The sequence below is a fragment of the Temnothorax curvispinosus genome, unplaced genomic scaffold (assembly GCF_003070985.1).
Source record: "Temnothorax curvispinosus isolate PA1 unplaced genomic scaffold, ASM307098v1 QBEX01004775.1, whole genome shotgun sequence".
Lineage (NCBI taxonomy): Eukaryota > Metazoa > Arthropoda > Insecta > Hymenoptera > Formicidae > Temnothorax > Temnothorax curvispinosus.
The window spans coordinates 1288452-1302061 of NW_020214555.1; the positions used below are offsets into that span (position 1 = coordinate 1288452).

General features: G+C 38.3%; 3 protein-coding genes across 6 annotated transcripts in view; 1 reads left to right on the forward strand and 2 right to left on the reverse strand.

Annotated features, from left to right (window-relative positions):
• Window positions 1-3871: 3871 nt before the first annotated feature.
• Window positions 3872-4954, reverse strand: LOC112454064. The gene is made up of 4 exons (XM_025015253.1): window positions 4783-4954; window positions 4559-4636; window positions 4110-4251; window positions 3872-4031 (listed from the first exon to the last, which is right to left on the reverse strand). Exons 2-4 carry the CDS (start codon window positions 4605-4607, stop codon window positions 3872-3874), a joined length of 351 nt encoding a protein of 116 aa, XP_024871021.1. The 5' UTR covers window positions 4608-4636; window positions 4783-4954.
• Window positions 4955-4959: 5 nt separating this feature from the next.
• On the forward strand, window positions 4960-7245 carry LOC112454079 (COMM domain-containing protein 8-like). 2 transcript variants are annotated; one of them, XM_025015279.1, is made up of 5 exons: window positions 4960-5010; window positions 5250-5404; window positions 5472-5633; window positions 6709-6861; window positions 6954-7245. In XM_025015279.1, exons 2-5 carry the CDS (start codon window positions 5336-5338, stop codon window positions 7107-7109), a joined length of 540 nt encoding a protein of 179 aa, XP_024871047.1. In that variant the 5' UTR covers window positions 4960-5010; window positions 5250-5335; the 3' UTR covers window positions 7110-7245. The 2 variants fall into 2 exon arrangements, with proteins under 2 accessions (XP_024871047.1, XP_024871046.1); XM_025015278.1 differs by having other exon boundaries at window positions 4965-5404.
• Window positions 7246-13610, reverse strand: part of LOC112454078 (neurofilament medium polypeptide-like) — a 95254-nt gene continuing 88889 nt past the window's right edge. For all 3 annotated transcript variants that reach the window (XM_025015275.1, XM_025015276.1, XM_025015277.1), the window contains exons 6-8: window positions 10406-10576; window positions 9609-9683; window positions 7246-9512 (exon numbers count right to left, since the gene is read on the reverse strand). In XM_025015275.1, the coding sequence (XP_024871043.1) occupies window positions 9468-9512; window positions 9609-9683; window positions 10406-10576 (291 nt within the window). In that variant the 3' untranslated portion in view covers window positions 7246-9467. The remainder of the gene's footprint in view (window positions 9513-9608; window positions 9684-10405; window positions 10577-13610) is intronic.

Sequence of the window (13610 nt, forward strand, 5' to 3'; positions counted from 1 at the left end):
AGGGCCTAAGCAGAATGGCTGTCTTGGCAGTGTTTTATGCCTTAAGTCTTTGTCTTATGTAATGCACAATACTGTACAGCATTGTACATTACATGAGACAAAGACTTAAGGCATAAAACACTGCCAAGACAGCCATTCTGCTTAGGCCCTTAGTTTCAAAAATACAGGGTGTCAAAGTTAAAGGAAAAATTTTGTTATTTCCAAAAATTTTGAAAAACCACTCGGGTTATTTTGATGAAACTTTGTATTTGAAGGACATAAAAACTGATCTTTTGGGACCATACATTATTTTTTATTCAAATTTGAAATTTTTGGAAATAACAATTTTTTCTTTAACTTTGACACCCTGTGTTTTTGAAACTAAGACGTTTCGGACATATGGTCATATGAAGCTTTCGTCTTGAATTTGTAAAAAAAATCACCCTTTAAAATCTTTTTTAGAGTACTTAAGGGGATCCTATAGTGGCAGTAGTTACCGACATTTCTTTATTACAAGAAATCTTTGAATTGGCTTTACAGAATTGCAAAATTCTTTTACAGAATTAAAGTACGCACAAAAATCTACCCCGCGACATACGATTTCATATCGGGAACGAAAAAAAATTAAAAATTTTACTAATTTGGGCATATACAGCTGTCACCTGACGACAATAACAAAAATACTGCAGTTTATATACATATATAAAATGACACCCAGGCGGGGTAGGGACAACATGTAGGAACAATATTGTGTAAATAGAACTGATTCAACGCCTGGAAAAAAAGATTTTCTCTGATAAAGTTTTATTAAGCAAAAGCACATTCAGGTTGATAGGATAAGCAGTATTGCGTGTAGCGAGAGATGGCGCAGCGATCGAACAAGGACAGATGCCTCTCGTTAGACAAGGACAGATATAGATATATAACATAGAAAACAGGATTAGAAATGTTGACATTATCAATATCGAGGAAGTTCGGCCTTCACTATAAGATCCCTTTAACTACCACCTTGTATATTTACAAGTATTATAGATAGCGTTTCACTAAAAATATGTAAAGTTTATAAATACCTATAAATCAGGGATATATATGGAATGATTTTAGTACTTTTTTTTACCATTCGTTTAGAGTAAAAACTACTTAAAAAATAATGTTTGCAAGTAAAAGCAGTTACTTCAGAGTACCATTTTTTTGTTACATATAAGGGCCAAAGCACATATGACAGTCGTAGTCGTGGACGTAAGTAAGGGCCAAAGCACATATGACAGTCGTAGTCGTGGACGTAAGTAACGCACAAGCTTTGGCGTATCCTGATCTGTCAGGTCGGGGTTTACGACCGTCGTATATCGCTACGCCATGTTATGTGCTTTGGCCCTAACGCACAAGCTTTGGCGTATCCTGATCTGTCAGGTCGAAGTCTACGACCGTCGTATATCGCTACGCCATGTTATGTGCTTTGGCCCTAAGGCTTGTTTGTTTTCTCTGCACTTCTGAACTAGTGTAATAAAATACCCAGCCGGAATGCTAGCGTCTTTTCGACGTCTATAGATGTCGATAGATGTCTATTTCTATTCACACCACGCTGTCAAATCATTTTTCAAATGCACGCTGCTTCACGTTACGGCGATCGTAATTTCTTAAGTTCACGTTACGTTACTTCGCGTCCGTCGCGTTCCGTTACGTTAAATTCATCGTAATCCCGGCATAAATCGATTTACGTCTTACGTCTTCCGTCGATTCGTGTGTCCAGCGCTTGAGGCTGGAGTCCCATGGCATGTATTTTCCGCGTAAAGCGGGAAGCACACACTTCGGCACAACGCATAATGCGTAAGCGTAAGAAAATTGATTGGTCCATACACATGTGCATAAGGAAACAGACCAATCAATTTTCTTATGCTTACGCATTATGCGTTGTGCAGAAGTGTATGCTCCCCGCTTAACGCGTAACCATGTAACCAATCAGAAGCGCGAATATGCATAACCAAAAATGCGAAACGCTTCTAATTGGTTACGCGTTTACTCGGAAAATACATGGTAAATATGCAGTATAGCGCCAACCTCTCCGATTTGTTGAAACTTTTTTATTTTGTGTATTTTGGGTCGAAAAAAGATTCTGAAAAGGAAAATCGTCGCTCATGTTCCGTTTGTTTATAATTAATATTTACAATAGTTTGATGTCGGTAAGTAAGAAATTGACAACTTATTAGTTGATACATTGTATTCTCTGCTTTAACCAATTGCCTCTACTTATATACATTAGTTTTAGAAGCTGATCCACTTGGCAACTTTTCAGAATTTACTAGTCGAATTTACGTAACGTGACGTGAAGTATCAGAACTCAACGCGACGTGAAAGCTTGCCAATCAAATTTTTATCTCGCATTCCCGTCTAGAGTTTATCAAGTTCCTTGACCAACTCTAGACTAGCAAAAGCGTCCCAACTCAAGTCCCAAGAAAATCGCCGTCACTGCCATCAGCCGTCATTGCGCGAGCAACAGTCTCAACTCTCATCCTTCTCTCTGGCTGTGTTATATAGCCTCAAGGAGAGGTTGAAGCATGGTGTAAGGATTACATGGTGTGCTCAATTGGTGTCTTTCTTTCTCTAAAATCGTTTCTCTCTCTGCCGCTCACGTCGAATTGTGTAAGCAGTGGTACCACCACTAAAAGTAACTAGGAAATAGGAAATTTGAACGGATTATGTTGCAAACTGCCTCCTGAAAATGTATTGCAACGATGAATGATATTTGAAGATACGTTGTATTTATTAGAAATTATTGAAAAGTATTATTGTTTAGGGCTTCAATGATTTCTCAACAAATGGAAAAGTATTAAAGAAAATTAAAAAAAATAATACTTGTAAAACCTCATGTACAAAGAATGTAATAGTATTAAAATTGCAATACTTCCTTTTTTCGAATGTTTTAATGCTTCTATTTTTTCCTTTGCTGGTTTTGAATGAATTAACGCAAAAAGACAGAATTATTGTCTTCGATTAATGGCATGAATAAAGCCTAACCTTCTGCCCGATGATAATGTATATATTAAGTATAAAAGCACTCTAGTATCTTACTGGCTCAAAGGATGTGGCGATAACTTTTGAATGCAGGGGTCATACGTTCGAATCAATTGTTTTTTTTTTATTAATTATTTGTTGCCCGTAAAAGTAACATAACAATTATTAATTTTATATGAAATTGGCGTTTAAAAATATGTATTGGCGAAGTATAATATAACTAATTATAGGTATACATAATCAACAAAAAATTAAATTATTGAAATTTAATATAATTTATTAATTATTCCAATTTCATGTATTTTTTTTATTCATTATTCTTGATTACATTTCTAATTTCTGTTTCAATAATTGTACCTATTTAAAATTAATTGTTTACAACACAAGGTGGTACATTAATAAACCGCTTAAAAGGAAAGTCGATACACGAAAATCAGATCTTTGGAAAAAAATTTGTCACACCTTTTACATTTAAAATATTATTACTGATATTTTTGAAGAGAGAGAAGTGATTAATGTTTGTGAAAAGAAATGCAAAGAAGCAAAAATAATTAGTATAACAACTTTTATTTGTAATTGGACTTTTCTTCTGAAAAAAGGTAGTTGAAAATGTTTAATAACAAGAAATTTAATATTAAGTTTATATAAATATAATTTTGACACATTCTTTCAGTAATGTTAGAGTACGCAGGTAAGTACATTTTAGACACAAACAAACTTGCTATTAATTAAATATTATTCCGTTGTATGTATATATATATATATATATATATATATATAGATTTGCAGAAAGAGTATGATTATATATACATTACATTATACACATTACATTATACATTACATATACATTATACTCGTGCAATGACAACATTAGTTTAATTTACGACACTAGTTTCTTCATTTTCTTCTCCTTTTTTCTTCTCTCTCTGTTTACATACGATTTTTTGGCATTTTCTTTTATTCGTATGTACGTACGTGTTCTCACCAGACACAATAAAACTTCATCAGGTAAAGAATCTTTGTACTCAGCCACCGCATTCCTTGTAAAAAAGTACATTTATATAATTACATAACACCACATTACAAATACAAATGTGTATGTGTTTTTATATACTTACTTGTTTACATTTGGAGCTTCTGAACAATTCAAAAATAACGTTGGCACAGCCGATGGTAGTAGGTGACGTTTCTTAACAGGGTCTTTCCGTGCTCGACCTTGATGAAAGGACTCTTGACTAAAATGAACCGAGCATATCCTTGCTGAAAATAATATAATGTATAAATAATAAAACTTAATACATTGTATTAAATATGGCTTTATAATTTTTATTTCAAATTAAAGATTTTCATATTTTGAATTGTAAAATATTTTTACTTATATACATGAACGAAGTGCTAATTTGTTTTTATTATTTTCTGTTCATATTAATAACATTTTATGACATTTTTACTCCATTTGTAAATACAAAATTTGAGGTTATATTAGTAACTAAAAAATATTATTTTTTATTCATTTTATTTTTCAATTAATATACTTTTGCACGTTTATGTACAATATCAAACTTACCAAATTCAACTTTTGGTGGTAAAACATAGCCTCCTTTTTTTTCAGCCATCCTTCCCGCATCACTTCATTTTTCGGTAGCTGAAAAAAATTCACAGTTTCCTCACAAACCCCCGTTGTTTTATTCCTACAACTTTTAACAATACACCGCACCATTTTTATTTTAAATTTATATATTGTCGCAACGCAAACAGACCCACTGTTTAACACAAAACAATGTACCGTACTTCTGAGTGGCATAAGCGGCATGAGTGTGACGATGCATGAACATGTGCCAATATTACAACACCAAAAATGTTTTACTTCTAGACGTTGGCTACTCTGTTTACACAATTCGACACGAGTGACGTCATTACCCGAATCCCCCCAGGCAATTGAGCACACCATGTAATCCTTACACCATGGGTTGAAGGCACATATTTTCCCTCATCCGAGAGATACAACACAAAAAAAAGGTGCATTCTCAATTTGAATAAAAAAAAAGTGCATTCTCAAACTGGAGCCTGGAGCGGCTCCTGGCTCCAGTGGCACCTCCAGTTATAAATACGTCGATAGGAACGTGCCTATTCCGAACCTTTAAAAAAAAAAGTGCATTCTAGGCGTGCATTCAGAAATTGCGTTCGACTGAAAGAGTCTTCCGTCGACCAAAGTCACACGAGGTGCAACGTAATTATAAGGTTTATCAAATTTCCAGAATTTAAATTGTAATTTATTTTCGCGTGATGACATTGACATTGACGTTGTCGAAGTGAAAGAAACGCGCGTTGAGGAGAACCAGTCATGGAGAGCAGCACTCAGTCGTTGTACATCAGCCTCTTCAGCGAAGAGAAGAACGACGTCTTGAAGGAGGTCGGTAATGCAATAACATACTTGCTTTCGTCTGATAATCATCTGATTTATCTTATTTCGTGTTAAGTTGTTGCATGCGTGCGTCGACGAGATCTGTGGTCGCCCAGGACCATCGTATCGACAATTCGTCAACAGTATGGATTGGACCAGAGCGGAGTACGAAGGAGTGTACAAGCTAATATCGTCACTGCTGCGGAATCCTGCCTCTCTCTATATGGTGGAAGAAAAGGTGTGACTCTGCTGAAAATTTAACTGTTATGTCTTATCGTTAATTATACTACAACATAACTTATGTAATATAACTCTACACTTAAACTCTTTTGAATTCTTAGAGTAAAGGGCGAAGGGTAAAATAGGCCAATTTCTGTCTAAAAAGTGTAACGTAACTTGGTACTCGTGTAGTAGACTGCTACTCAGATGTAACAATAATCAATGGTCCTCTGGTTTTTTGCTCATGCTCGTTATTTGGATTCAATATCTATTCCTGGTGAATATTTAAATATCTTTTATGCCACACGTGCATGGAAAGTGCCCCATTACGCACGCTACGCGTGCGTGATAGACCACTTTCCAGGCACTTGCAACATAAAATAGGGAGTGTAAGTCGTGTGTAAAGATGAAAATTCCCGGGTACGGTTACCGCACCCAGGAATTTTCATCTTACAGCACTTGTTACACAAATAACTATTATGTCGAAGCCTTTTCAGACTCTGATGACAATGAATGAATTTACGAAACGCTATACTATACATTCTATACAATATAATACGAAAAGTACAATAGGGCTCCAGGCGAAGGTCTACCTTTAAAAACCTAATATGCCTCTAGGTATAAAAGTCTATCATTTTAACATCTTTAAAACTGTACAACGTGTATACACATCTGATGAGACTTAAGATTCTTTGAGAATGAGGCATTGACTATCTTTTTTAATTTTTATATTATAATATAAATTAAAATATTGATTCTGTGTCAGATTTAGTATTTCTGAATTACTTTATTTTGAAGTATTGCCTTAGTTTTTAGTACAAAAAATTATAAAACTAAACTATAATACAAGTCTACAAGTAATTAAATAAGTGGAAAATCGTCATTAACCGAATTAATATTAAAAGGGATTTATTTCAATCCCGTTAAGGCGAATTTTGAGCATTTTCCCATTTATACGGATAAAAATGCTATCATCGTATTCAGCGATCCAAAAAACATATGAGATTACACATATATATTTACGTTACACTTTTTAGGCAGAAATCGGTCTATTTTACCCATCGTCCTTTTACTGGAAAATTATCGTTTTCTAGATGCCGCCAGAATATCACGAGTTACCGGAGCAAGTGCAACAGAACATTCTTACTTGCTTAAAAGTGCGTAGAGAACAACTGACAAACGCTTTATTGAGGGATCATTACAAAAGGAAACTACCTACCGTAATCGATCATGATTGGAGATTGAAGGTATTAAACCATCATTTTATCAATGACTGCATTCATTAATTGATCTCTATATTTACCCTTGGCTTTAATCGCTTCGTTATATTTCTTTATAGTTGGTGATGGGTTCAAGCAAAATGGCCTCGTTAAGAGAATCTCTCCTTCAGTTAGATCTCACAGTAGAAGATAAGGAATCTCGACGCATTATAAATTTGGAACTGAATAAAGACGAGCTAGATACGATGATAAACAGTCTAGAAAGGCTAGTGTAATAGGTTTTGATATTTTTATAAAGAAAAAAGAAATGTATATATATAAATGTATATAACTCCTGTATATTAGTACTAATTGTAAGTTATAATATGCAGAACACAGGATCCGAGATGAAATAAATACTCGCCGCTGATATACTTTGTTTCACAGTTTATTATAGGTTATAGATAAATGTAGAATAGTTTAATTACTATTATAACTGCTGATCGAAGATACTGGAGACTGTACTTTCGCGTCTGAGGCGGTTTCGATTCAAAGGTCTCATTCACAATTTTGGTAGTCTCCGGCGCAAAATAAATAAACGAGTTTGCCTCGACAACGCCTCAGAGTGATAACAATCACTAGAGAATGTTACGGGTGTACGGGTTATCATCAGTCTCGGTTCGCTCGTGAAGAATTTCGATAAAAAGTTCGCTCTCGTCGCCAAAACGTGTCGTCCTAACAAGAAGACGATGAATTCCTTTTTTTTTCTTTTCGTTGTAAAGATCATTTTTACGGACAGATATATTTAATGAATGGTTTTACTATACAACTTTTAACTTTACTTCTTTCCCGCCCTTACACGTAAATATGTATGTAACCGCTTAGAAATTAATGCCGGTCACGGATACGAGTTAAAGACTCGATCCTTATCCTCTCTATCGCTCGGCGATATTACCGGATATCGGAGCGTGTTCACACGTGCTATAATGCGCTTCTCGTTTACAATTTTATGATCTATGCTACGATCTTGATAAAAAAAGCTTCTCGTAAGACAATTACTCTTTTACTTCTGGAGATCCGTATAAACGTAGAAACGTAGAAACATCGTATGAAAACTTGACAAAGGTACCGTTCCGGGGTGGTAAATTGTGCATATCTCGTAAATTGTAATTAGGCGATACTTTTTTAATGATTATCATAAAAATTACGATAGGCTTCGTCATAAGTGTTCTCTCTCGTATGGAGAAGTAGCAATGTTTCGAACAAACGCCGAATTTACACAAACGCATTCTCTCTATAGTCTAGATTAATATATCACTTACATCTCGTTTTTTTTTTTTTCGACTTACTGTATATACTTTATCTCGTATGTTCCATGGTACGTATATACGTATACGCGGTGTAAAATGTCCTCTTTGCGTGTGTTGGTGTATAATGTGTCTCTCCTCGTGTTCTCGCAAGCGCTTTTGTGCGCGCGCGCGCCTATCAAAATTATATGTTAAAAATGTGCAGTTCCTCGTTACAACGTAAAACGTCTCGATTGTACAGATGTAAAACGGAAAAAGGAAAACCAAGGACCGCGAAGGAAATACGAGCGAAACAATATGCCGGGTGCCCTCGAGATCGTCGATGTGAGCGCGATATCTTATTCGTACGAAACTTTGTCGCGTGTCGCGTGAATAATCTCCTGCCCGCTTCTGCTTTCAGTTTTCTCTCGCTCGCGTATTTCCATCTTTTTCCTGTTCTCATCGTGGCGAAGACGCATCCCCATCTCTCGTTTCGCGCGCTATCATTCTCTTTCCCCTTTCACACCGTCAATCGCTATATCACACACAGCCTGCCCTCTCGATTTCCTCCTCTATATTTCGGCTTTCTCTTTCTCTCTTTTTCTTTCATTCTCTCTCATACTCTCCCTTTCTTTCGGTCTCACGTTCATTCTCGTTCACACTCTTTCGCTCTCATAGAGTACAATAGTTATGTAATTACGGGAGGGCGCCATCCAATGAGTATTTCCTCTGGAATGCGCGACGAACGATTCTCGCCCTATCGTCTTGACGATCTTAATTAATCGCTTCTATCGCTTGTCCGTCGCGCGATGTTCGAGCATTAGACTTTACTTCAGTAACAGTTAATGATACTTTAAAAATTTCTACGCAGCAGGGACGATCGTTGTAACCCGCGGCTGGACACGGCCCGAAAGTATTCCGATGCTTTTAAAGCCCTTTCCGCGTGCCACAAGGAATGAAACGAGCGTCGTTTAATCCGTGAAAGAGACCGTGCACGAACGTTATATGCGCTTCTTCAGAATCATATGTTCATGCAATGTATGATCTCGTAGTGAACGTAAACAGTTCTTAAATAAATGATCATAGACTTTCACGCACGTATTCTCGTTTGTCCTGCCGTTAAACACCGTCTAATAATTAATAGGCCTACTATAGAGTCTAATATGCTCTCGCGATGCCGCGGTCGTTGTCATCGTCATCGTCATCGTCGTCATCGCCCTGTTTTCCCCTTTTGCTGCTCGTAACGAAAGAACGTTATTTTCTGTTGCAGGAATGGTCCAAATATACATATCTATATAATATACTTTTTTGGTTTTAACGAGAGAAAAGAACTTTCTTCTTTCCAAAATACAATTCGATTAGTGGCGCTTATTCGTTTATGTTGTTTTGGTGGTGCGCGTCAGCGATGATTTCCTGAAAAAAAAAAAGAAAAAATTAATGGTCTTGTCCATTTGAGAACACTTATATTCGTGTTTCTAATTAATTCTAATTCAAATTAATTGAACTTACATTCGTGTTGCATTCGATAGCTTCGTTCACTGCCGCCGCGACTGCTTTATCACTTATGTCGATCTCCTCGATGGCCTTTAGAGAGAAAGAAAATAAAAGCATTAATAGCGTTTATGACTGCTTAGTCACTGTAAGAAGGTGCAATCGCAGTATTAATGATCAGATGGCCCCTCGCTCATTAATCTTCGTCGGTCAGTATATTCGATAATGACCTTCAGAATCATTTACACTCGTCGAGCATAAATGATCTCTTGGCGATCATCATGCATGTACAATACTTGAGTCACATCAAAATTGCTAAGTATTCCAAATTATTTAAAGCAGCTAAGAAATTTTATCCGATAATCGTCGAGACATACTATTATGTTTTATTCCTTATTTTGCAAATTGTTGATAAAACGTTAATAGTTAGAATTTATTAGGAACAGATACTTTTTCCGAGATTGAGGCTCTTTCCAAGACAAAAGTTTTACGATTGTCTCGGAAATTATACCCTTCATAATATAATTGTATAATTTAACAACAATATTGTCATTCTATCTCTATCATCTTTTAAATTTCTCATTAAAGCACTTTATATAACGTGCATAAGTAAAATCTCCAATCATTAAGCGAATAAAGAGCCGAGAGCTGTTGAGACTCTCCTCGCACACTGTACTCGAAAGGATCGATCGATGCTATCCCGCGTATCATCGACAATGACTCACTCCAGGCTAATAATAGCGCAGACGTAGCGTACGTGATTATAATCTTCAGACTGCGACTAGACTGAAAGAAAAAAAAATATATATGTATACCTTGGTGACCGAGGCGACATCCTCGGTGATAGCTGGTGCTGTTGGCGGGGAGGCGGGTGCCTCGGTTGGGATAGCCGGAGGTGCAACTTTAGGGGGCTCATCGGCGCTTTCCGTCGTGCTAACATCATGGGCGACGTTGTTTTCTACCGGTGCCTCGACTTCCGGAGCGTTCTGTAAAATACAAATCTCCTTGTTACGCTATCGTCATCATGTGTTTCGTTCATTTATCATTTTTCTCGCGCTCTCTTTCTTCAAGTCCAAATCCCAGAGCATGCTGTAACGAGAACAAAGGACGTAAGACCGATTCTGCCGAACAGTTTTCGTTCATAAAACAAAATCTCTTCCCTTCTTGCGAATCATCAGGTTCAAATGAGTGTCACAAATAAATCACGAGATAATTATGTTGCATATATTGCAGTTCAAGTAGGAGATAACAACTATTCTGAGATTGCTCAACAAGAGAACTCAAAATAGAATTTTTCATGTATATACATATATATGTAAAAAAAACTAGTAGCAGTTTTTATATAGCAATAATTTATAATATATAATAAAACAAATGGAAATAAAGTTGACGGAATGTTCTAGGTAAATTGTTACTAACAATAAAAGTATAATTGATATAAAAATACGCGTTAAAACGTATTTCAAGTTTGGCCAGCCTTAGCAGTGCGCCTGGACAATCGCGATGACTATTACCTCCTCGCTTGAAGCGCAACGTGCGACGACGAAATGCCTCAGCAGAATCGTTTCGTCATGCTTCGGGCAGCGCAAAGAATTGAAAATCCCGCTGACGAACCCCTTAGATAAGGAAACTCGGCATGCGCAAGTTACAAGATGCTTACGACACAACAGATGCAATTACGAGAACAGCACGACAGCAAAGTATCGAGCTCTTCTAATGAGCACGTCTATTAAAAAAATCTAAAACGCCAGCTACCACGGGCGTGTCATTAGTCCAACTGCTTTTACGTCTATCAATGAGATTCACGCTAGAGGTACCTCTAACATATTCGAGCGTCTATGTTATATTATTAGTATAAGAGAGCGTTCGATATGGAAAAAGATACACAAAATCTACGGAAATGACATTAACTGGCGCGGCAGCGCGAATGGTTATTCCGCTATTCGCCGCGCCGTAAAAAGTACTCTACTGCAACGCATCGATTTTAATCGAAAGGTCATGTTAATATTGTCAAGAAAACCAAGAGGCAAACAACACAGGTGGCAATTGTGGTAGTGTGGTAATATATATAATATATAAATATGGACTTTTATAAGACGGAGAGATGGGCGGAAGCATCGGAGGACATCGAATAGCAGAGTAAGGCTTGTGTTAATCACGTTCGGCAGAACGAAGGATGCACACGAGACGAGACCCTTGAAACACAACGGGGACGCATCGGGACGGAAAATGGACTTCAGCGGACTCTCTGAGGACTGACCGGCTCCGGTCGTGCATCGGCACACCCAAACGGCAAAGTATAATTTTGTTCTCGAGACGAGAATTGTGCAAGGTCTCCGCCGTACGTAACTGTCAGTCTCATGTCACTCGATGTTACCCTTCGTCGAGAGAACGGAAAGGCGAGGCTGTTCGCTGGATACGGGGAGGGAAGAGGGAGAAGAACGAAAGCGAGAGTTTTTCCAAGTTCAAAGTACGTGTCAATAATTTCTGAACAGAGAGCACTGGAGGGATTCTGGGAAGAGTGTGGAAATCAGGGGGGGGGGAAGCCAATATTTTCAGGCTATAAGACCACAGAAACAGTACTGTGCGAACCGTACGACGAAGATATACGTGGAACGAGGCGTCCGCCAAAGAACTTTGGCCGGCCGCATTCATGCCAGGAGGTTGTGTTGCATGTTAGTCACCTGGTGATGCTCCTTGGTGGCAGTCGACGGGATGGAGTTCGACAACTGACACGACAAGGCCTCTTCCTGGCTTTCGGTCTTCGCTACACACTCGGCCGCCAGTCTCTCCTTCAACTCAACGTCTGATTGATTACATGACATCGTCAGCGGTTCGCTCAGCAACATCGATTGCTCACGATTGCTGCTGTCGTTCTCACAAAACGAAGGAATTTGCGAGCGATCTATCGTGGCGGTTTCTGTCGCGATGCCGGGTGTGGTATTGGATCGTTGGAAGTTAGGACTTATGGGCGGTGTGAGGAGCGTCTCTGTCGGGTCTCTCGGGCTGGCCGCGTGCTCGACGGGAGCTGGTGGTAGATCGGCTACAGACATGGTCTGGGGAGGAATCAATAATAATGGACAAGAGAGTTCTTCCGGTGGTAAAGGATAATCAAAAGAATCTAAGCTTTGTGTTCCCGTGTCTTCAGGCGCCGGGGGTAGATCTTCCAAAGAGATTGGCACGCTTTCGGGTTCGGGGGAGAGTACTAGCGTCTGAGGCTCACTCGAGTGCTTTTCTGAGAGGGAACATGTCGAAACGTCTGAGAGCAGTGACGGCAAACGATGCGTCGACTCCAAATCGTCTAAGGGATAGAATTTCGGCGATGTTACGCGATCCTCCGATGAAAGAGTATGTTTTTTTATATCCTCGGTTTGCTCAATTCGCGAGGAGGATGTTATAAACGGTTCTGTCTCGATTGCACTTGTGTTTTGAAGCTCGGATATTTGAGAGCAGAATGCAGTTAAATTTTCAGGCGGACATGGTAGCGTATTTCCAATTTCATTTCTCATATGACTATTAGACACGCCAACGAATTCGTTTAATGGCTCAATTGTCGTGTGTTCTGGGACAAACATGTCCTCTAGTTTTTCTGAGATCAGAGTGTCTTCCGTGGGCAATGCAGTGTCCGATTCAAGCTCATTTTCCAGTTTCTCCTCGTCGGTCTCGGGGATTACTTTGACAGATTCGGTGGTGTCGGTAAGCTCCTCCACGCTATCATCTTCCGGAATGATCAGCGCTGGCTTGGCTTCTACTAAAATATCATCCGAAACTGACAGTGGACCCTCTTCGGAATTTATGTATAATTCAATCGATCCTTCTTCTTCCTTGATTTCCTTTGGCACATATTTCGCGTAATCGTGTTCATATACGACCGGTATTCCACTCGATTGTTCCACAACTGCCGACGACTGCTCCCTAGATGGGCTTTCAATCAACTTTGCAAAGGATGCAGAACTGACTTCTGACGATTCCTCCGCGTCAATAGACACACATTTTTCAACCAAAGGTAGATCCGAGTCT

What these genes read in the sequence shown, in the direction of transcription:
- LOC112454064 (XM_025015253.1), bottom strand. Translation starts at nt 4,607, where the DNA reads ATGGCTGAAAAAAAAGGAGGCTATGTTTTACCACCAAAAGTTGAATTT. An exon ending in ACCACCAAAAGTTGAATTTG is followed by an intron (nt 4,252 to 4,558) that starts GTAAGTTTGATA and finishes TATTATTTTCAG; the next exon opens with CAAGGATATGCTCGGTTCAT. An exon ending in GAAGCTCCAAATGTAAACAA is followed by an intron (nt 4,032 to 4,109) that starts GTAAGTATATAA and finishes CTTTTTTACAAG; the next exon opens with GAATGCGGTGGCTGAGTACA.
- LOC112454079 (XM_025015279.1), top strand. Translation starts at nt 5,336, where the DNA reads ATGGAGAGCAGCACTCAGTCGTTGTACATCAGCCTCTTCAGCGAAGAG. An exon ending in TCTATATGGTGGAAGAAAAG is followed by an intron (nt 5,634 to 6,708) that starts GTGTGACTCTGC and finishes ATCGTTTTCTAG; the next exon opens with ATGCCGCCAGAATATCACGA. An exon ending in ATCATGATTGGAGATTGAAG is followed by an intron (nt 6,862 to 6,953) that starts GTATTAAACCAT and finishes ATTTCTTTATAG; the next exon opens with TTGGTGATGGGTTCAAGCAA.